This window comes from Argopecten irradians, chromosome 1, assembly GCF_041381155.1.
Source record: "Argopecten irradians isolate NY chromosome 1, Ai_NY, whole genome shotgun sequence".
Classification (NCBI taxonomy): domain Eukaryota; kingdom Metazoa; phylum Mollusca; class Bivalvia; order Pectinida; family Pectinidae; genus Argopecten; species Argopecten irradians.
In genome coordinates this window covers 27081137-27107477 of record NC_091134.1, presented here as the reverse complement: position 1 = coordinate 27107477, position 26341 = coordinate 27081137, and the positions used below count along the sequence as shown (strand labels likewise).

General features: G+C 35.3%; 1 protein-coding gene across 1 annotated transcript; it reads left to right on the top strand.

Annotated features, from left to right (window-relative positions):
- The first annotated feature begins 1107 nt into the window (after positions 1–1107).
- LOC138322611 (uncharacterized) lies at positions 1108–25025 on the top strand. The gene is made up of 2 exons (XM_069266590.1): positions 1108–4010; positions 22333–25025. The coding sequence occupies exons 1-2, from the start codon at positions 2419–2421 to the stop codon at positions 22463–22465; spliced, it is 1725 nt and encodes a 574-aa protein (XP_069122691.1). The 5' UTR covers positions 1108–2418; the 3' UTR covers positions 22466–25025.
- The last annotated feature ends 1316 nt before the right edge of the window (positions 25026–26341 follow it).

The following is a 26341-nucleotide window of genomic DNA, read 5'->3' as shown; positions in this document are numbered from 1 at the left end:
TTTTAAAGGAGTAAGTAAATATCTTGATTGATTTTAAAGGTTGTTTAAAATGTCAGCTACGGTCGTCGCTGATGAAATTTCCAGCTGTTTGGTTGGCGAGTATGTATGAAAATAGATTAGTGTCATTGACCTTTATTTCAACCATTATCAACTAATGTCCGAAACGTCTTCACCTGCTTTACAGCACATGAGAGGATTGCGTTTACATTAAAGAAACTTAGCTAACGAGGATTGTGTATGATTACAGTTAACTATATTGGAACATAGGAAGGTATTCTATTTTTCTATTTTTTAATTTTTAATTTTGTTTTCATGGAAAAGTTCATTCATTATAATGTGACCAATATTTATTTTATTCCAATGGTGACATTAGCTTTTTCCATATAGAAAATCTCATACAAATATAACTGCGTTATTGGTTGAATTATTTTCCATGTATTGACACACTGAAAGCCTGGCGAGTGGATCTTTTGATTCTTCTTTCATTGTTATGTTGTGTTTTAGTTTTAGACTCAGTTGCTGCCAGGTATCTTATATTTTGATAAATTGTATCGCTAAGTTTGTCTCTCATCAATTTACTGAATTTATATCATAAGCTGACACAAATGTATGTACGAGTAATAATATCAACTGTAGAGTGTGCAATAGTATCAAAGTAGAAATCAAATACTTATTTTATAAAATATCTCTCGTTATATTCTGGTATATAACCTATTGTACATATGTGTGTATTTTGTTCACTTTATAATATTTTAAGATAATTTTCCGATTTCCGGATATCGGCTGATCAGCTTCGAGTCAATTTACCAAACACTCGTATGCAGTCAGACCTTTAGATAGCTGTTATTGTGTCTTATGGACAGTTCTCAGAAATGTTATAAACCCTTATTTTTGTATAGAAATGCAGGCTAGCACACTTTTCGTGTTATAATCGGTAATAAGAAAAAAAAAATGTTTTTCTATAACATGTATGAGTGAAACAATATAAAGCCCTTCCTTTGTCTATTTCAGTTGCCATTGCCAGACAGCCTAGCAGACATTGACATTCGGAATTATAACAGGAAAAATGTACCAGACGATGAACTGGTCCACTGTGTACTTGCGCACTTTAAGATATAACGATTTTTAAAATTTAATCAAACAAGACCCACGTCTATACTGTCCCAGGACAGAATGCTAACGCAATACATCTCCCCTACTGTCTGTGTCACGCGCCAATCAATGTGGCGTTTGGCACAATACAAAATTTAGTTATAAAGTAATTGATTATGAAGAAAGCACATATGGGGACTTACTTAATTAACACGGTGACGAAGGCAAGCACATGTAGTGGCACATCGAAAGAGAGTTGAGGGTTTACTATCAAGTCTACATCTTAATAGTTACTCGGCGTGATTAATGCTTTCTTGGGAATTAACTGTTGCCATATAAGCACGTCCATGACTGGGTTCTGCAGCGCCGCCTACAGCAATAATTTAGAACTTTTGTTTTCTGTTGTGGACGGCCTATAACGGGACGCTCAATTCCTGGAAGGACGAAGAAACATTTCCCAGTTGTGTCGTAGACATAACTGTGGATTGGAAGGATTATACGCATATAGATTGTTATATATAGGAAACGTCTAGACCTTAACTGACGGCCGTGGTAACCTTTAGAGGTTTGATAGACTCTATTCTTTGTGGAATTTGACTCTACAATGATGTGGTGTAATACTCATCGATATTAATGTTGATGTGTATGTGACTGGCGATAGAATGAAGGAGATATTCGGTTACCTTGATTTGCTATGGGAACACAAAGATCTACCGACACTTATAACTCAGACGGAAAAGTGATTAACATAGAAAAAGGAATCGAATTATAGAGAACAGTTATATATTCTACAATCTGCGTCCCACAAATTGAACCATTTAACTGTTGAAACAGTATACACATATTTTGATTTATTTTACCGTCTCTATAACAATCAACACAACAGAACCTGCACATAAAGCAGCTTGGATATAGACGCAATGTCATGCGATTCTGCAGCTTCTGCGTGCCATTGTAACTATCATTGGTCCCAGACATAATCAATCCGGATGATAGACTGAAACCAAGGATACAGCTGTTAGTGAAGTACAATACTAGTTATATAAAGCTGAAGGAAACCTGTCTATGATCTAAGACATTGCTAATTCCTTTCAACAAAAGGATCATTCCTGCTAGTGTACACAGATAGTAATAATTATTGTAGAATCACAAATGTTGATCTCTCATTAATGAAACGTGGTCTTGTTTTTATAATAATATAGAGCCGAAGATTGTATTAGTTTGATGTCCTCTCTACAAGGACATTTGGAGAACATTAACGATATTTCTGTTCTACTGATTTGGCATGAAACGAATGTATGAACGATTCAAAATAGATGACTATCAATGACAACTGATGGAAACTCCTCTATACAGTCTCACAACTCGGACATCAACCGGACAGTCAATGTTTGGGGTGTCCCAGACTGGTCAGTCGTGTCCGGCCACTGGACAATAGCGTGGCTTAGCTACGTCTACGTTTTCTGTATGGTGTATCTCATCATTCTTGGCTTTGACCTTGTTCTTTACGCCAAGTTTCAGCGACGCCTCGCTAAACAGCGTCTTCTTCACACACTTTTATGTTTTGTGACGGTTTGTAATCTGCTACTGTTCGGCTTTCTTGTAGTGGATCCGTACGGCTATTACGGGAGAATACCACAGATAGTGACCCGCGTTGTGTGGAAACTTCCGTATCCGGTGTTATCAGGAACCTTCTGCCTTTTACAGATGGTGATAATGAAACTTACGAGACTCGATATCCCGTCTATCCAACTGAACGGTTACTGCTTCCTAGTGCTCGCCACTGTTATCTATACAGCGGAGATCGTTACAATAGAAACACTAATTTCCTTATCGACCATACCTGCAAAATTGTCTTTTATTACGGACGCTATCTACGTAGTTTATGTCGTTTATCTGAGCTGTTGTTTTATTTACGGAGCACCAAAAATAGCTCGATATGCCAAAGAAGCCCAGCGAGCCAAAAAGGAATTAAGTAGTCATAGCTTGACGAAAATTGATACAAAAATAGCCGAAGAGAGACGGAATAAACCGAGAATTAATTACCCAAGGATAAAAACAAATCAAACAGGAAATCGAATATCGTTATTAAGTGACGATTCGTCAGGATCTGATAGCAAACATGAATCATCATTCATCGAAAAGAAAATGGCAATTAGACGGGAAAAGACTGCCGCCTTTGCAGCTTGGTATAAAAACACATTTTCAAGGGACAGACCAAATTATGACAAACGTTCATGGAAATCTCAAAGAAACATGTTTTATAATGATAAGGTGAAAATAAAAACGTATAATTCGTCCGGATCACTGGACGGAAGCATGACGCTGCAGGACTATAGCTCCATGATTGATGATAGTGGTAACGAGAGATCGAGTTTTGCACTTCCGAATTCTTCCTCTTATGACTTAATCACAAACGCGCACATGACTCCAAAAACGTCATTCCGAAATAGAGCGTGTAGAGAGCGCCGCCATTCACACGAAAAATCACGAAGACAATCAGCGGAGCCTCCACAATCCAACGGAAGTAATGTGCCAATATTATTAAATCCCTCGATATTAATGACGAATGAAACCAAAATATTTGAAAGTGGCTACGTAGCAGATGTCGAACGACTGAGTTTATACTCAGAAGACGACGAATATCAGAAGCTTAAGCCAAATAGGCGGCGCCGGAAACACTCAGAATATCCACCGGAAGTTACGTTACCAAATTCGTCATCATTTCTGAGCTTTCAGCGATTGCGACAAGGACGAATGCTGAACGAGCTGGTCCGCTACACGTATGTGTTGACTGCCTTCGTCATGTTGAGTTGTATAGGAAGTGTGTACGTCATACTAAATCTGACCAGTCGAGGGGTACAGTACTCACCCGCAGCACACCCAGTGTCTTGGTTAGTCATCAATTTCTTTCAAAGGTAAAGTTATATCATGGTGAGGTAACACCAAATATATACACTATACAAATGCAACAGGTATGTATCAGTATGGTCAAACAGGCGTGAAGCTATGGGAAGGCTAGCAAATGCAACAGGTAAGTTTTTACGACTATATTTCGCTAATTATATAAATATTTCAATATACCAGGCCATCGTCAATTCCCAAGGTACCGTAAATGTGTGTAATTAATTATTTTCGTGATGTGTATCAGGTCCAGTATATAAAGTACGTATTTTCCTTTTCCACATACAAGTATCATATCTAGTTTAACAACAAACCATTACATACAATAGGAACAATCATTAAAGGTATAATTCAGTGAGGCTAATTCTGTTACATAGCCACGAAGCAAAATAGGACATAAATGTATTGTTCTGTATTCCTTATGAAACATATAGCAGGAAATGTTGACAAATTCCACGACATTGTTTAGTATTTTGATTGATACCGTTGAAATTCCTAATCGTTGATCAATACGATAAAGCCGATACAACAGGTACTTGTACGCTCTACCGATACCCGAGCCAAAGTCGCACACGTTAAACCAAGTGCAATACATAACCACTGAGGGGTTGATAAAATTATATTAGACAAAAACATGCATCTTATAAGGTAAACACACTACTATAAGATCTAGAGCAATTCGAGTAGTTATAGACAATAAAATTGTTACTATATTGGCAAGGGCCAGGGTTCGGCATACCAGACATCCGATCACTATGTAATGGCGGAAAGTAAAAGTTTTTGAACATTTCACATACATTTCACTAAAGCGGCCTTTTCTGCCATATCACAGTAAAACTAACTAATCTTAATTCTATAAGAACAAGTTTGTTTCCGATATATGTGCAAATTTTAATATACTCTTAGACTGAATTGCCCTTTTAAATAACCTTAGCCATTAATATGACGTACCCATTATATGATAATAAGCATTTACATGTACAATATGTAACTTGTGTAATTATTTTATCATTAATTGGTATACTTTTATTCATTTTTCGTAATTTTTGTTAAACCAAAATACTTTTTTTGATGAATTCAGTATTACTTCTTTGATTCATGAACATGTCAAAACATCAAAGAAATATAAAACGGTTTTGCAGCGGAAATTTCATTTGGCTTCTTTATATTTTCCTCGTGCCTGTCAAACATGAAAGAGATACCGTATTATAAATCTTTATCTAATTGATTCAACGCAGCTTTTTGAAGGCTACGGTATATTTAAATGGACGGGCCGTGCAGCGCATGTATCATATTGCATGTCATGTTTCTGAGTCTGCCAGTAGTAGTGTAAAGCTGGTTTAGCGAGAGTGTATAGTCACCGTACCTTCGTCGGGTACTGTATTGGTAAATTTTTTATTTGTTTGTATGTGGGTATTTAATATCTAATGCTTACAGTATTTAGCGAGGTATCGAATATAAAATTTTATATATGAAATCATTTTAATTTGGGTAATTATGGGCGAAAAAAAATATATCATTCGCTCATAGCCTTTGGCACGGTAAAGCGACTCGTTTCAAGGATATAGTTCACTTAGTATAACTGCGTTGTTCCGTATTTTGATATCGTGCAAGTATGGGAGTTTGTTTCTCTCATACCTACACGTGTAATACTGGCTGGTCCAGGGTAATGTGCTCAAGTCGCCTGAAGCTGTATTGCATGGCTACCCATGCAATAAAGCATTGTGACGTCACAGCGCGCCACAACTATTTTCTCGGTGCAATTTTAACATTTTTTTTTTAGAATGTAGGCTTGATTTACTTTAAAATATATAAACAACGGGGTTTACGTTGAAAACATCACGCAGTTTTCATGTATGGAGAATTTACTTGCAGTCGCGTTTTTCTTGAATTTATTTGAAAATGTTGGAAAATCATAGAAGTAAAATTCCTATAAAACGTTGAGGCATGAGAGAAAAATACTCGTTCATAAGTGGATATGAAGGATAGGGATATTCTACCCTAGGGATCACAAAATATTGCACAACCTCGGCAAGCAACGGGTTATACAACATTTTGTGACCCTCGGGAAGAATATCCCTATCCTTCATATTAACGTATGAAAGAGTCTTATAATCCAACCCGATAAAAAGTTTCAATCAACAACATTGGAAATAAATAAACAAATAATTATATATTAGTTGATATCGTGTGTAATTACTTAACAATTAAAGGATTGTTAGATTGCATTTATTGGAAATATAAATGCAATCTGGGTGGCAGATAAATAGAATAGCCCCCGTTAGGGCGCTATGAATATTTATCTGCCACCTAGATTGCATTTATATCTCCAATAAATGCAATCTAACAATCCTTTAATTGTTATATTTACATTTTACTTTCTAGTTCAAAGTAAAACATAATTTAGATGCAAGTGAACATTTGAATTCCCCGCTTCAGACATTTAACCCCAACAGCCAAGTTCAACATGATAAATATAGTCCCTATAAAAAATGGAAAAGATAACAAAATTTAAATGTTTTTCAATAGCTTTTTCAATTTACTTTCATTTATCCAGACATTTAAAAGATATTTTTATAAGTTTCATAACCATACTGGTTCATTCAACTACAATGTCAATTTTCCCGCGCGGACTAACATGGTGTCAGTAAACAAGACTCACATCCATTTATGTAGATATTACTACACCAAGTCTAGGCTGCATTTATTCGCTCATAATGCAGATCACGATTATCATTAGAATTATGGGAGTCGCAGTGGCAAAATGTGAATATATAAAAATAACATCAATAAACTCCTTAATTTAAATTTTTAGTTTGAAATGATTGTTTAATTTAGAAAGTTGTGGAGAAATCGAGGAAAACCCCAGACACAGAACATAAAATTGAAACCCAAATAAGTACATGTTTGTCAGATTGATACAATTAAACATCATATAACATCAATATATAGTTTACCGGTATATCACAAAATAGAACAAAACCGACGCTGGTAGATTTTTAATGTTTTAAGAGAAATGTTTTTTATTCCAATAATGCATTGTTAAGGTTCCATTACTGTGGTACACCAGCATATTGTATTAGGATGAAACCTTACACATTTATATAAAAACGAATCCCGGAACTCTTTAGGGCATATTGTGTCCAGGAATTGTGTGCATTTATGCATTTCTCTTCGGTATCTATCAAGGCAAACTACAAAATTAATTGATTTAAAATGGTTTGCTATCTACAGAAAGATATTTTGGGTAAATTATTATTCTTCAATTAACAGGTGGTGAAATATTACAATTTCCAAGGAGAATGATTCAAATAAGTGAGAGGAACTTACATGTATTGCATACATCTAATAGATGAAGACGTTATTTTGTCGACTTGAATAATATTAATAAATCTCAAATAAACAAATATCAAGTTTTCTTTGTAAATTAATTACTCTGTCTGTTCTTTAACCACATTTGCTCTACCGATGTTTGCTATTCCCGGAGGACACTGTGAGTTACTTGTCATAAAGGGAGGTTTTTTTCTGACGACTGCTGTTTCTTTATTCCACATGGAAACCTTCATAAACCTTGATAAAAGGGAAAGTTTTATCCAAGCCCTAGCAGACCTTAAACCATTGATGCATCAGAAACGCTAGCTGCGTGTTGATGGATAGTCAATGATACTACACATCATAATTTACACCTGAAATACCTCATGTGATTTCAAGTGAAATTTACCAAGTAATTGATTTACAAGAATCCTTAATCTATAACAAGGTGACCTTGGCTTCACATTTCACAATTTCTTCCCGATCAATTAAGGGAAGCTGCATGGCACTATAAATCACTAGAGATAGTGATGAGCTCCGCTAATTGCATTGCTTTCTGAACTGATTGTGCAATAGAGGAGAAAAAAAAAATTATCTTAGTGAATATGATACAGGCAAGTTACATTTTGTGGACTAACCTAGATTTTAACAATAGTTTTGTATGCTATAATCGTTAGGAGCGTGCAGGTATGAAATATAAAATAAAGCATTGCTTATGTTGAAGGTCTCATTTAGCCTCTTGATGAGGTTGATACAGAGGTTCTATTAACAAGATAACACACTGACCGAGAGCGGAGTCGATTTGTTGTGAATTATGTATTGACTGTCGTAGGAGACTTTTTTCTACGTTAGTTGTGTGATAAACGTCCGATCACAGTACCTAGGCTATACAGCGTGTTCATATACAAGGTTTCAAGATATATAAGTTTAATTTAATTGTTCTGATGTACAAGAAGTACCATTGTATGCATGTATGTGTGTACTTTTCCCCTCCATATAACTTATCTTTTCGGAACAGTCGCTGAGACATACAACGATACATCGATGTCGTATACCTTTCCGCTTGAGATAACTGGGTCTAGTGCATGTAACAGGTAGGATATATGATATCACGAACGACCAGCCATAACCTATACATATATAAGCATGCAATGGCATACACGTAAGGATATATAGTATATGCATGCTCCCCATATGTCAGCTCAGCTACACAATAATTTACTGGCACCTGTTATTATCTAATGGTGGAGGAAAACCAAAATGGAGAATCATAGACAACCCAAACAGACATTACTATTGTATGATTTGTTTATTTCGACATTTCGTGCGTTATCTCTTTTGTTGCCAATGACCTTATGCAGTTTCACTAGACATGTCATTTGTTATGACGTACAAAAGCATTACCGGTTTTCTTGTTGTTTCTCAAAATAAACAAATTTATCTGTCCATTGTTTAAGTGTAAACATAATGCTATTTTATAAATTTTCCTTTAAGCAGAATGCAGACACATGGAATTTACGACTTATCTAGATAGTATTGCTTTACTGTGACATTTAGGATTCATCGTAATAGTATTGCTGTACTGTGATATTTACGATTCATCTTGACAGTATTGCTGCTGTACTGTGACATTTTCGATTCCGGTTGATGGTATTGCTATACTGTGACATTTACTATCCCTGTTGATAGTATTGCTGTACTGTGACATTTACGACTCCTCTTTATAGTATTGTTGTACTGTGACATTTACTATTCCTGTTGATAGTATTGCTGTACTGTGACATTTACTATTCCTGTTGATAGTATTGTTGTACTGAGACATTTTACTATTCCTGTTGATAGTATTGCTGTTACTGTTGATAGTATTGTGTATGTGACATTTCCGACTCCTCTTTAATAGAATTGTTGTACTGTGATATTTACGATTTCATCTTGACAGTATTGCTGTACTGTGACATTTACTATTCCTCTTGACGTATTGCTGCTGTACTGTGACATTTTCGATTCCGGTTGATGGTATTGCTATACTGTGACATTTACTATCCTGTTGATAGTATTGCTGTACTGTGACATTTCCGACTCCTCTCTTTATAGAATTGTTGTACTGTGATACTTACGATTCATCTTGACAGTATTGCTGTACTGTGACATTTACTATTCCTCTTGATAGTATTGCTGTACTGTGACATTTACTATTCCTGTTGATAGTATTGTTGCACTGAGACATTTACTATTCCTGTTGATAGTATTGCTGTACTGTGACATTTCCGACTCCTCTTTATAGAATTGTTGTACTGTGATATTTACGATTCATCTTGACAGTATTGCTGTACTGTGACATTTACTATTCCTGTTGACAGTATTGCTGTACTGTGACATTTACTATTCCTCTTGATAGTATTGTTGTACTGTGACATGTACTATTCCTGTTGAAAGTATTGTTGTACTTTGATATATGTTGATAGTATTGTTGTACTGTGACATTTACTATTCCTGTTTGATAGTATTGTTGTACTGTGATATTTACTATTCCTGTTGATAGTATTGTTGTACTGTGACATTTACTATTCCTGTTGATAGTATTGTTGTACTGTGACATTTACTATTCCTGTTGATAGTATTGTTGTACTGTGACATTTACTATTCCTGTTGATAGTATTGCTGTACTGTGACATTTACTATTCCTGTTGATAGTATTGTTGTACTGTGACATTTACTATTCCTCTTGATAGTATTGTTGTACTGTGATATTTACTATTCCTCTTGACAGTATTGCTGTACTGTGACATTTACTATTCCAGTTGATAGTATTGTTGTACTGTGACATTTACTATTCCTGTTGATAGTATTGTTGTACTGTGATATTTACGATTCATCTTGACAGTATTGCTGTACTGTGACATTTACTATTCCTGTTGATAGTATTGTTGTACTGTGATATTTACGATTCATCTTGACAGTATTGTTGTACTGTGACATTTACTATTCCAGTTGATAGTATTGTTGTACTGTGAATGTACTATTCCTGTTGATAGTATTGCTGTACTGTGACATTTACGTTTCCTCTGATAGTATTCCTGTTGATAGTATTGCTGCACTGTGACATCCACGATTCATCTTGATAGTATTGCTGTACTGTAACATTTACGATTTATCTTTATAGAATTACTGTATTGTAATATTTACGATTTCTCTTGGTTGCATTGCTGTACTGTAATATTTCGAAAGGGGTACGTCCTCCAGCTGTAGTTCACGCCTGGATCTATTTTGCCATTTAATGGACAATTTAGCTCTCTGGCAATTGACAGTGTTTGATTTTACGTGTTATGTTGCGATCCACGATAAGTGACGGTGTTGATAGCTATTCATATAAATGGTAAACGATAACCTGTAATTTTGTGGTGAATTTCATATGGTTACGTTCGCGATTTATATTGAATCTCTGATAAATGTCATTAATTGTGATATTCTTATATTGATCACTCAAATTAGTTATTTAAAGATGCTCCATCGCCGACATAGCATAAAATATTGATCATTTGGACAATAAATTATGTTTAATCGTGTATATGTATACGTCTCATACGTGACACAAAGCTACGTATACAATAATTTGTTTTCATATTATTGTCTGCGCTATTAGAACCTCATTCCATAAAGGGTATATTGCTGTGGAATTTTATGGACGGAATTAATTATTTTAACTACTTTTTTTATTGAAGTGAAATTGTAAGTTCACACTTTTCAATGATGGTGATAGTGTGAAGTATACTTATTCACCTGTTTTTGTTTTGTTAGATAAATGTATACTTCCGCGGCCGTGTAGCATCAAGTCAAGTTAGTACAAATTGTTATTTCACCATGTAACGCTTTGACAGCTAACGTTATGGTGTATATGTATATGATTTACCTGATAAGAATAACTAAACACAGTATCCACACATCAGTCATCAACATTGTCATCGCATTTTAAAGTAGTCTTACATTATGTGACTAAACATAATATCCACACACATAATATCTACACATAAGTCATCAACATTGTCACTGCATTAACACAGTATCCACACATCAGTCATCCACATTGTCATTACATTAACACAGCATCCACACATCAGCCATCAACATTGTCATCGCATTTTAAGGAGTCTTACATTATTTGACTAAAAACAATATCTACACATAAGTCATCAACATTGTCACTACATTAACACAATATCCACACATCAATCATCCACATTGTCACTACATTAACACAATATCCACACATCAGTCATCCATTGTCACATCACATATCAACACAGTCATACATTGTACTACATTAACACAATATCCACACATCAGTCATCAACATTGTCACTACATTAACACAATATCCACACATCAGTCATCAACATTGTCACTACATTAACACAATATCCACACATCAGTCATCAACATTGTCACTACATTAACACAATATCCACACATCAGTCATCAACATTGTCACTGCATTAACACAATATCCACACATCAGTCATCAACATTGTCACTACATTAACACAATATCCATACATCAGTCATCAACATTGTCACTACATTAACACAGTATCCACACATCAGTCATCAACATTGTCACTACATTAACACAATATCCACACATCAGTCATCAACATTGTCACTACATTAACACAATATCCACACATCAGTCATCAACATTGTCACTACATTAACACAATATCCACACATCAGTCATCAACATTGTCACTACATTAACACAATATCCACACATCAGTCATCAACATTGTCACTGCATTAACACAATATCCACACATCAGTCATCAACATTGTCACTACATTAACACAATATCCACACATCAGTCATCAACATTGTCACTACATTAACACAATATCCACACATCAGTCATCAACATTGTCACTGCATTAACACAATATCCACACATCAGTCATCAACGTCATAACACATATCCACACATCAGTCATCAACATTGTCACTACATTAACACAATATCCACACATCAGTCATCAACATTGTCATCGCATTAACACATATCCAAGATCAGTCTACACATGTCACTACATTAACACAATATCCACACATAGTCATCAACTATTAACACAATATCCACACATCAGTCACATTAACATGTCACTACATTAACACAATATCACACATCAGTCATCAACATTGTCACTACATTAACACAATATCCACACATCAGTCATCAACATTGTCACTACATTAACACAATATCCACACATCAGTCATCCACATTGTCACTACATTAACACAATACCACACATCAGTCATCACATTGTCACTACATAACAACAATATACACATCAGTCATCAACATTGTCACTCATTAACACATATCCACACATCAGTCATCAACATTGTCACTACATTAACACATATCCACACATCAGTCATCCACATTGTCATCATTCAAGTTTACACTATCACATTGTCTAATAACACAATATCCACACATAAGTCATCAACATTGTCACTACATTAACACAATATCCACACATCAGTCATCAAATTGTCACTACATTAACACAATATCCACACATCAGTCATCAACATTGTCACTACATTAACACAATATCCACACATCAGTCATCAACATTGTCACTACATTAACACAATATCCACACATCAGTCATCAACATTGTCACTACATTAACACAATATATCCATCACATCAACATTGTCACTACATAACATTGTCACACATCAGTCATCATTGTCACTACATTAACACAATATCCACACATCAGTCATCAACATTGTCATTTAAGTCACTCTTACATTACTAAACACAATATCCACACATCAGTCATCAACATTGTCACTGCATTAACACAATATCCACACATCAGTCATCAACATTGTCACTGCATTAACACACACATATCCACACATCACAGTCATCCACATTGTCACTACATTAACTACATTAACACAATATCCACACATCAGTCATCAACATTGTCACTACATTAACACAATATCCACACATCAGTCATCAACATTGTCACTACATTAACACAATATCCACACATCAGTCATCAACATTGTCACTACATTAACACAGTATCCACACATCAGTCATCAACATTGTCACTACATTAACACAATATCCACAACATCAGTCATCACATTGTCACTCATTAACACACATTGTCACTACATTAACACAATATCCACACATCAGTCATCACATTGTCACTACATTAATTAACAAATCCACACATCAGTCATCAACATTGTCACTACATTAACACAATATCCACACATCAGTCATCAACATTGTCACTACATTAACACAATATCCACACATCAGTCATCAACATTGTCACTACATTAACACAATATCCACACATCAGTCATCCACATTGTCACTACATATCCACACATCACATCACTATCATCATTCATAACAGTCATCAACATTGTCACTACATTAACACAATATCCACACATCAGTCATCAACATTGTCACTACATTAACACAATATCCACACATCATCAACATGTCATACATTAACACATTCCAACATCACATCACATTAACACATTATATCCACACATCAGTCATCAACATTGTCACTACATTAACACATATCCACACATCAGTCATCAACATTGTCACTATCATTAACACAATATCCACACATCAGTCATCACATTGTCCACTACATTAACACAATATCCACACATCAGTCATCAACATTGTCACTACATTAACACAATATCCACACATCAGTCATCAACATTGTCACTACATTAACACAATATCCACACATCAGTCATCAACATTGTCACTACATTAACACAGTATCCACACATCAGTCATCAACATTGTCACTGCATTAACACAATATCCACACATCAGTCATCAACATTGTCACTACATTAACACAATATCCACACATCAGTCATCAACATTGTCACTACATTAACACAATATCCACACATCATCATCAACATTGTCACTGCATTAACACAATATCCACACATCAGTCATCAACATTGTCACTACATTAACACAATATCCACACATCAGTCATCAACATGTCATCATTAACATCAACATGTAACATTGTCACTACATTAACACAATATCACACACATCAGTCATCAACATTGTCACTACATTAACACAATATCCACACATCAGTCATCAAACATTGTCACTCATTAACACAATATCCACACATCAGTCATCAACATTGTCACTACATTAACACAATATCCATTACATCAGTCATCAACATTGTCACTACATTAACACAATATCCACACATCAGTCATCAACATTGTCACTACATTAACACAATATCCACACATCAGTCATCAACATTGTCACTACATTAACACAATATCCACACATCAGTCATCCACATTGTCACTGCATATTAACAACACATATCCACACATCAGTCATCAACATTGTCACTACATTAACACAATATCCACACATCAGTCATCAACATTGTCACTGCATTAACACAATATCCAACATCAGTCATCAATTTCATCATTAACACATATCCACACATCAGTCATCAACATTGTCACTACATTAACACAATATCCACACATCAATCATCCACATTGTAACTACATTAACACAATATCCACACATCAGTCATCACCATTATCACTACATTAACACAATATCCATACATCAGTCATCCACATTGTCACTACATTAACACAATATCCACACATCAGTCATCAACATTGTCACTACATTAACACAATATCCACACATCAGTCATCCACATTGTCACTACATTAACACAATATCCACGCATCAGTCATCAACATTGTCACTACATTAACACAATATCCACACATCAGTCATCAACATTGTCACTACATTAACACAATATCCACACATCAGTCATCAACATTGTCACTACATTAACACAGTATCCACACATCAGTCATCAACATTGTCACTGCATTAACACAATATCCACACATCAGTCATCAACATTGTCACTACATTAACACAATATCCACACATCAGTCATCAACATTGTCACTACATTAACACAATATCCACACATCAGTCATCAACATTGTCACTACATTAACACAATATCCACACATCAGTCATCAACATTGTCATACATTAACACAATATCCACACATCAGTCATCAACATTGTCACTGCATTAACACAATATCCACACATCAGTCATCAACATTGTCACTACATTAACACAAATATCCACACATCAGTCATCAACATTGTCACTACATTAACACAGTATCCACACATCAGTCATCAACATTGTCACTACATTAACACAATATCCACACATCAGTCATCAACATTGTCACTACATTAACACAATATCCACACATCAGTCATCAACATTGTCACTGCATTAACACAATATCCACACATCAGTCATCAACATTGTCACTACATTAACACAATATCTACACATCAGTCATCAACATTGTCACTACATTAACACATATCCACACATCAGTCATCAACATTGTCACTACATTAACACAATATCCACACATCAGTCATCAACATTGTCACTACATTAACACAATATCCACACATCAGTCATCAACATTGTCACTGCATTAACACAATATCCACACATCAGTCATCAACATTGTCACTACATTAACACAATATCCACACATCAGTCATCAACATTGTCACTACATTAACACAATATCCACACATCAGTCATCAACATTGTCACTACATTAACACAATATCCACACATCAGTCATCAACATTGTCACTACATTAACACAATATCCACACATCAGTCATCAACATTGTCACTACATTAACACAATATCCACACATCAGTCATCAACATTGTCACTACATTAACACAATATCCACACATCAGTCATCAACATTGTCACTACATTAACACAATATCCACACATCAGTCATCAACATTGTCACTACATTAACACAATATCCATCACATCACTACATCATCATCATTGTCACTACATTAACACAATATCCACACATCAGTCATCAACATTGTCACTGCATTAACACAATATCCACACATCAGTCATCAACATTGTCACTACATTAACACAATATCCACACATCAGTCATCAACATTGTCACTACATTAACACAATATCCACACATCAGTCATCAACATTGTCACTACATTAACACAATATCCACACATCATCATCAAATGTCACACATTAACATACCACACATCAGTCATCAACATTGTCACTACATTAACACAATATCCACACATCAGTCATCAACATTGTCACTACATTAACACAGTATCCACACATCAGTCATCAACATTGTCACTACATTAACACAATATCCACACATCAGTCATCAACATTGTCACTACATTAACACAATATCCACACATCAGTCATCAACATTGTCACTACACAATAACACAATATCCACACATCAGTCATCAACATTGTCACTACATTAACACAATATCCACACATCAGTCATCAACATTGTCACTACATTAACACAATATCCACACATCAGTCATCAACATTGTCACTACATTAACACAATATCCACACATCAGTCATCAACATTGTCACTTCATACATTAACACAATATCCACACATCAGTCATCAACATTGTCACTACATTAACACAATATCCACACATCAGTCATCACATTGTCACTACATAAACACAGTATCCACACATCAGTCATCAACATTGTCACTACATTAACACAATATCCACACATCAGTCATCACCATTATCACTACATTAACACAATATCCATACATCAGTCATCCACATTATCACTACATTAACACAATATCCACACATCAGTCATCACATTGTCCACTCATTAACACAATAACCACACATCATCCACACATCAGTCACAACATCAACACAATATCCACACATCATCATCACATTGTCACTACATTAACACAATATCCACACATCAGTCATCAACATTGTCACTACATTAACACAATATCCACACATCAGTCATTCATCAACATTGTCACTACATTAACACAATATCCACACATCAGTCATCAACATTGTCACTACATTAACACAATATCCACACATCAGTCATCAACATTGTCACTACATTAACACAATATCCACACATCAGTCATCAACATTGTCACTACATTAACACAATATCCACACATCAGTCATCAACATTGTCACTACATTAACACAATATCCACACATCAGTCATCAACATTGTCACTACATTAACACAATATCCACACATCAGTCATCAACATTGTCACTACATTAACACAATATCCACACATCAGTCATCAACATTGTCACTACATTAACACAATATCCACACATCAGTCATCAACATTGTCACTACATTAACACAATATTCCACACATCAGTCATCAACATTGTCACTACATTAACACAATATCCACACATCAGTCATCAACATTGTCACTACATTAACACAATATCCACACATCAGTCATCAACATTGTCACTGCATTAACACAATATCCACACATCAGTCATCAACATTGTCACTACATTAACACAATATCCACACATCAGTCATCAACACATTGTCACTACATTAACACAATATCCACACATCAGTCATCAACATTGTCACTGCATTAACACAATATCCACACATCAGTCATCAACATTGTCACTACATTAACACAATATCCACACATCAGTCATCAACATTGTCACTACATTAACACAATATCCACACATCAGTCATCAACATTGTCACTACATTAACACAATATCCACACATCAGTCATCAACATTGTCACTGCATTAACACAATATCCACACATCAGTCATCAACATTGTCACTACATTAACACAATATCCACACATCAGTCATCAACATTGTCACTACATTAACACAATATCCACACATCAGTCATCAACATTGTCACTACATTAACACAATATCCACACATCAGTCATCAACATTGTCACTGCATTAACACAGTATCCACACATCAGTCATCCACATTGTCACTACATTAACACAGTATCCACACATCAGTCATCAACATTGTCACTACATTAACACAATATCCACACATCAGTCATCAACATTGTCACTACATTAACACAATATCCACACATCAGTCATCAACATTGTCACTACATTAACACAATATCCACACATCAGTCATCAACATTGTCACTACATTAACACAATATCCATACATCAGTCATCAACATTGTCACTACATTAACACAATATCCACACATCAGTCATCCACATTGTCACTACATTAACACAATATCCACACATCAGTCATCCACATTGTCACTGCATTAACACAGTATCCACACATCAGTCATCAACATTGTCACTACATTAACACAATATCCACACATCAGTCATCCACATTGTCACTACATTAACACAGTATCCACACATCAGTCATCAACATTGTCACTACATTAACACAATATCCACACATCAGTCATCAACATTGTCACTACATTAACACAATATCCACACATCAGTCATCCACATTGTCACTACATTAACACAATATCCATACATCAGTCATCAACATTGTCACTGCATTAACACAATATCCACACATCAGTCATCAACATTGTCACTACATTAACACAATATCCACACATCAGTCATCAACATTGTCACTACATTAACACAATATCCACACATCATCAGTCATCAACATTGTCACTGCATTAACACAATATCCACACATCAGTCATCAACATTGTCACTACATTAACACAATATCCACACATCAGTCATCAACATTGTCACTACATTAACACAGTATCCACACATCAGTCATCAACATTGTCACTACATTAACACAATATCCACACATCAGTCATCAACATTGTCACTACATTAACACAATATCCACACATCAGTCATCAACATTGTCACTACATTAACACAATATCCACACATCAGTCATCAACATTGTCACTACATTAACACAATATCCACACATCAGTCATCAACATTGTCACTACATTAACACAATATCCACACATCAGTCATCAACATTGTCACTACATTAACACAATATCCACACATCAGTCATCCACATTATCACTACATTAACACAGTATCCACACATCAGTCATCAACATTGTCACTACATTAACACAATATCCACACATCAGTCATCAACATTGTCACTACATTAACACAATATCCACACATCAGTCATCAACATTGTTCACTACATTAACACAATATCCACACATCAGTCATCCACATTGTCACTACATTAACACAATATCCACACATCAGTCATCCACATTGTCACTACATTAACACAATATCCACACATCAGTCATCAACATTATCACTACATTAACACAATATCCACACATCAGTCATCAACATTGTCACTACATTAACACAATATCCACACATCAGTCATCAACATTGTCACTACATTAACACAATATCCACACATCAGTCATCCACATTGTCACTACATTAACACAATATCCACACATCAGTCATCAACATTGTCACTGCATTAACACAATATCCACACATCAGTCATCAACATTGTCACTACATTAACACAATATCCACACATCAGTCATCAACATTGTCACTACATTAACACAATATCCACACATCAGTCATCCACATTGTCACTACATTAACACAATATCCACACATCAGTCATCAACATTGTCACTACATTAACACAATATCCACACATCAGTCATCAACATTGTCACTACATTAACACAATATCCACACATCAGTCATCAACATTGTCACTACATTAACACAATATCCACACATCAGTCATCAACATTGTCACTACATTAACACAATATCCACACATCAGTCATCAACATTGTCACTACATTAACACAGTATCCACACATCAGTCATCAACATTGTCACTACATTAACACAATATCCACACATCAGTCATCAACATTGTCACTACATTAACACAATATCCACACATCAGTCATCAACATTGTCACTACATTAACACAATATCCACACATCAGTCATCACACATTGTCACTACATTAACACAATATCCACACATCAGTCATCAACATTGTCACTACATTATCACAATATCCACACATCAGTCATCAACATTGTCACTACATTAACACAATATCCACACATCAGTCATCAACATTGTCACTACATTAACACAATATCCACACATCAGTCATCAACATTGTCACTACATTAACACAATATCCACACATCAGTCATCAACATTGTCACTACATTAACACAATATCCATACATCAGTCATCAACATTGTCACTACATTAACACAATATCCACACATCAGTCATCAACATTGTCACTACATTAACACAATATCCACACATCAGTCATCAACATTGTCACTACATTAACACAATATCCACACATCAGTCATCAACATTGTCACTACATTAACACAATATCCACACATCAGTCATCCACATTGTCACTACATTAACACAATATCCACACATCAGTCATCAACATTGTCACTACATTAACACAATATCCACACATCAGTCATCAACATTGTCACTGCATTAACACAGTATCCACACATCAGTCATCAACATTGTCACTACATTAACACAATATCCACACATCAGTCATCCACATTGTCACTGCATTAACACAATATCCATACATCAGTCATCAACATTGTCACTACATTAAACACAGTATCCACACATCAGTCATCAACATTGTCATTACATTAACACAGAATCCATCAACATCAGTCATCAACATTGTCACTACATTAACACAATATCCACACATCAGTCATCAAAATTGTCACTACATTAACACAATATCCACACATCAGTCATCAACAGTGTCACTACATTAACACAATATCCATACATCAGTCATCAACATTGTCACTACATTAACACAATATCCATACTACAGTCATCCACATTGTCACTGCATTAACACAATATCCACACATCAGCCATCAACATTGTCACTACATTAACACAATTAACACAATATCCATAAATCAGTCATCCACATTAACACAATTAACACAATATCCACACATCAGTCATCCACCATTGTCACTGCATTAACACAATATCCACACATCAGTCATCCACATTGTCACTGCATTAACACAATATCCACACATCAGTCATCAACATTGTCACTACATTAACACAATATCCACACATCAGTCATCCACATTGTCACTGCATTGTTAGTAGTCTTACATTATGTATGCTTTCCAACGTAAAGCAGAGCATTTAAACAGTACCAAGTTGGATACATGTTCTGATATATTATTTCACATACAATCTCGATTTTCAAAGTATCCTCATGTCATGATCGAAGTTATTTTTTAAAACAATTTAAAATTTGCCATCTGAAAAAGGTCAAGTGGTTATATGGGCACCTGGTGTTTAAAATCAATAACACAGTCAGACAACATTGACTGAATTCGAATTCATTTATAAATGCGCAGCGCTCTGCGCTGCAAGAGGCCGACGATATTTTGAAATATTCCCTATAGACAAAACGTGCATTCAGGATACACTGTAAAATAACTGTAATTATTTTTAGATATCAACACAAAGACATGAACAACACAATAAGTGCACTGATCAAAATTATGTACTGTCTGTGTGTTGTCGAGCGCATTGCACCGTCAGTCGTGACGTCAGGAAGCCTGGTGTCAAAGATGACGGCACATATTCCCGCGCGTTTTTTATACATGGCATGTTGCCACATTTTCCGCCTTTGAGAGGTTCCAATTGAATATTTCTTTCTGACTTGTATTCGACGACTATCAATAGAATAGCATTTAATAAAAGTCAATGATCGGACTACAAGTTTAAAACAGTTTTAATCTCGTTCTTAGGTTATAATCCTAATTATATTCATGACATTTTTACATGCGCTCTTCTGAGGCTTTGTCTTAAATTCATTTTATTACACATAAAATGTACATGTATGTATGTATACATTTTTATATATAATTACAGGTTTGTAGAAGCTGTGATACTACTGATTTGTTCCGCGGCTGTACATACGTCTGTATCATTCAGGTCACACAAGACAAGGAAGAAACGAGTGAAAAAGGTTCATGACAGTTGCTCGGGATGTGAAAACTACTGAAGATTTTTGCATCCTACTGAAAGTTTTTTATTTAAATTATGTTACTGTCGTGTCGGTCTAACCGTTGACGATGACAGTGATGTACTCGCCGCGCAACTTGTGCAATACCTATTGCATACTGGGTTACAATATAATGCTAAACGCGAGTTGATTGGTTGGTGGGCGTCGCGCAACTTGCGCAATACCTATTGCATACTGGGTTACAATATAATGCTAAACGCGAGTTGATTGGTTGGTGGGCGTGGCTTATATCGTGTGATATGTGTGACCCACGTGTGATAGATCTATCCTGAACTCATCGGGTATTAACGTACTCATAAGAACTAGATATATCCTGAACTGATAGGGTATTACCGTATTCATCAGAACTGCAGGATGTATCCATACTTTCTATTCCCGGCAGTTTTTACAACAGACGTTTCTTCAAAGAAAGCTCTCACATTAAATGCGATAACGCGATTTTCATGAGCTGCTGTCCGTGTTTCAGCCGGGCTAGACTGGATAACTTTTCGCGTCATCGCTAGCATAACAGTAGGGAATGTGCGTCACAAACGTTACTTCGAGAATTACGTAATGGCTGCCGTGAGGCCCGCCTCGCGGTAAGTTTACCTCTGTTTGTTTCTTTATCAATCAACTTTTTAAATATCAATGCCGTCTAAAGTACTTTTAATTCACTCTAGATTTTTCGGCTGTTAATGGATTTCTTACAGAATGTGCCGTTTTTCAAACATTCAAAGACAAACATTGTACGCTCGTAGATCTAACGTTGTTATCGTTAGGACTTCTACGTGGAAATGCCTCTAAATTCTAAAATCGCCGATGGAACCATCTGCGGCGTAAGAACATTCCTCTCCGAAAAACGGGTCATTATTTTATGACTGTTTATTCTATAAACTTAAGACGTCGTTGGTAATTTTACTTGGGTGCCGATGAACAGGTGACTGGGTCAAATGCCCCCCTAACATTCTTTATAATCTTGTGACAACCTCCAATCGTAACATCAATTTTTTTACTAATCCCATGAAAAAGATAATCCTTTAGTTTATAATAAAGATCCAGTATTTCACGACGAAGTTTACCGTCCGTCATTACGCTGATAGCATAAGATCTTCCACACATGATTTTCCTGTCAGGCGCAGCCATATTGCCTTTCAGACTCGAGACCATTGTCAGATAAACTCCGCCCACTCGTTCTATCGCCTGACGTCGGGTAGGCTATCTAAACTCTGCCCCTCCAGACCATTGACAGAACCACTCGACAAGTTGATAATACTCTCGCTCAACATACCGAGGTATTACATCATTATTTTGTCAACGGTTAGACTGACACGGCAGTAATTACCACCGTCACAGTACTTACCAGGTTGTGTGCAACAGATCTCATAGTTTCGTCAACTGTATACGTTAACATTGTTGCGCTAATCTATTTTCTGTTAATGAGTTTTTCATTTTTTGCATATTACAGAGTTAGCTCCCTTGTGGTAGCGAAGGTAACCATTGTGACGTCAATAATGTGTGAGCGCAATTCCCGTCGTTTTCTCCGAAATGAATGACATTGCGCTCGCACATGACGTCACAAACAATGCCTACCCGCAAGGACAGATGACTATGTAAAATACATGATATAGATATCATGGTGATCACAAAACTTCTAGATCAGCAAAATGTTTACATTATTAAGTTTCAGTTTAGGAAGACGGAATTTTAATATGTACAAGGTATAAAGAACTGTAATCACACATTGTCTATTTGTTTTTTTGATCTGAATTAAACAGAGGGGCCATTGGTTTATATTCCGTGTAATTTATGAGAATTATTTATAGTTTATTTCAGGACGAATAACGCCATATTGACATACTTCGTAATTCGTGTTTCTCTCATGTAAGTCTGACATTTATCCTTGTTTACATACTAATTAAGTTGTAAAACGTATTCGTAGCAACAGACATACGTGTGAAGTGGTGTCAGTATTATGGATGGGTATTTTTCAGAATGTTCAATTTTGTTGCATTCTATAGAACACATGGGCTAATATTGCTTGATCTAGTATGTCTTTAGTTACGCATTACACATTGTATTACACTGAATACCTTTCCAATCTTACAGTCTTAAAACCCGTATTTTAAAGATGCTCCGCCACTGAGGAATGGTATTTTTTCTCTATCAAAAAACAGAAGCAGACAAATTGGTATTTATCAGTTACAAAAGTTACCACCATTGAAAAGCTTCTAATTTTAATTCGAGGTAAAAATATTACAAAATAATTAATTGCATCCTGAAAAAAAATCAATACACTATATCCTATATGGAATTCAAAACTGATTATGCATTTTGTGTTAATTATACACATCTGAACACGATTATACATCACTTATTGTTCAAATCATCGGTATCATTTATGCTCTGTCAGCGTTGGAGCATCTTTAACTGTCTAAGTATAATCGACTTATAACTACTTCTTAATGTTTTGCCAATTCTATCGACTAATCTGTTATTTCCATGAAGATAAACTTAAAGCGACTGACTAGAACATATCGCCACTATATATTGGTGAAATTACTATGTTGTGAGATAGGTGAAATTCTATGTAGTACAAATGTAAATAGATAAGAAGGATCATATTACTATAAAAGTCGAAACGAATGCTTCAATATGTGTAATGGGTCTTTGATGTATCCAACGTTTACAACTTTTATTTAGAAACTTTAAACCGATGCCTTGCACAGAACCCATAGACGACTAGTGTCACTGGGTGGCGTATGCATCACGTAAATACTTCCTGGGTGTTTGGAAATGTTGTTTTATATGTGAAACTGACCCTCAGTAGATTTTTATACATTGGGCACATGTGAATGTTTTAAAGTGAAATTAGTATATCTACGATGTTATAAAATATCGTGTCTGTTTACGTTTATCTTTGCAATCACTATAATATGTTTTTTGTTCAACGACAATAAACAATGCTTTCCAGCTGAACTGCACAGGCGTGGTACCGGTGTAGCTGGCACATCCTATTTTGTATTTATATTTACCACACATGTCTTAAAAAATCTTTATATAACAGAGGAATATACTGATTCACTGTTAAACATATATGAGACGTCATCAAATAAAATGTGCACTACTGTCGCGTTGTTGTCGTATTTTAATGTCTGTTACGGATATAACTCTGAACGTAGAAGCTAACAATTCATGGAACTCCAACTTTGTAGCTGTGTGTCATCGTTATCAATATTAAAGGGGTTACAGCTAGCCTGTTTCTATCACTTAGAAAATAGATAAAAACTTGTTGTAAAAGGTGGATAACAGTTAGAAGTTCATTTTCATTTAAATAACACTTTACACGTAACATGTATAAATTAACACAATAATAACACTTTCCAAATACTTAAGTTTATTTAGGATTTTGTAAATTGACCATATGTTACAAGGGAGACAACTTCTATAATGAAACAGCATGTCAAACCGTTTCTTGAAGTAACTTAACATATAGCACCGTATACATCCTCATCATACACAGCATAAATCCTTAACGTACGAATTGATCCACGTTCACTATCTAGTTTACCCTACCGTCCGGGCACTTTCACACTTATAAATGTATTCTCACAGTCTCCATAAAGCCTCTAGAAAGTCAATAACAATTACTACCAATAATGCCCATTAACAGAGCTTCAGGTCAGCTAACAACTACTATCTACAACTGCTTCTTACGGACCACACTAGCAAGCTGTATGCCAAAACACTATTAGATATGTTTTGATTTATTCAAATTATACAAAACCAAACTTTGTTATTTGTTACTATTTAAAATCAGTATATGATATGTTTTACTGTACTCTATATATGCCTTACCATTACTTTTCCATGGTGGCA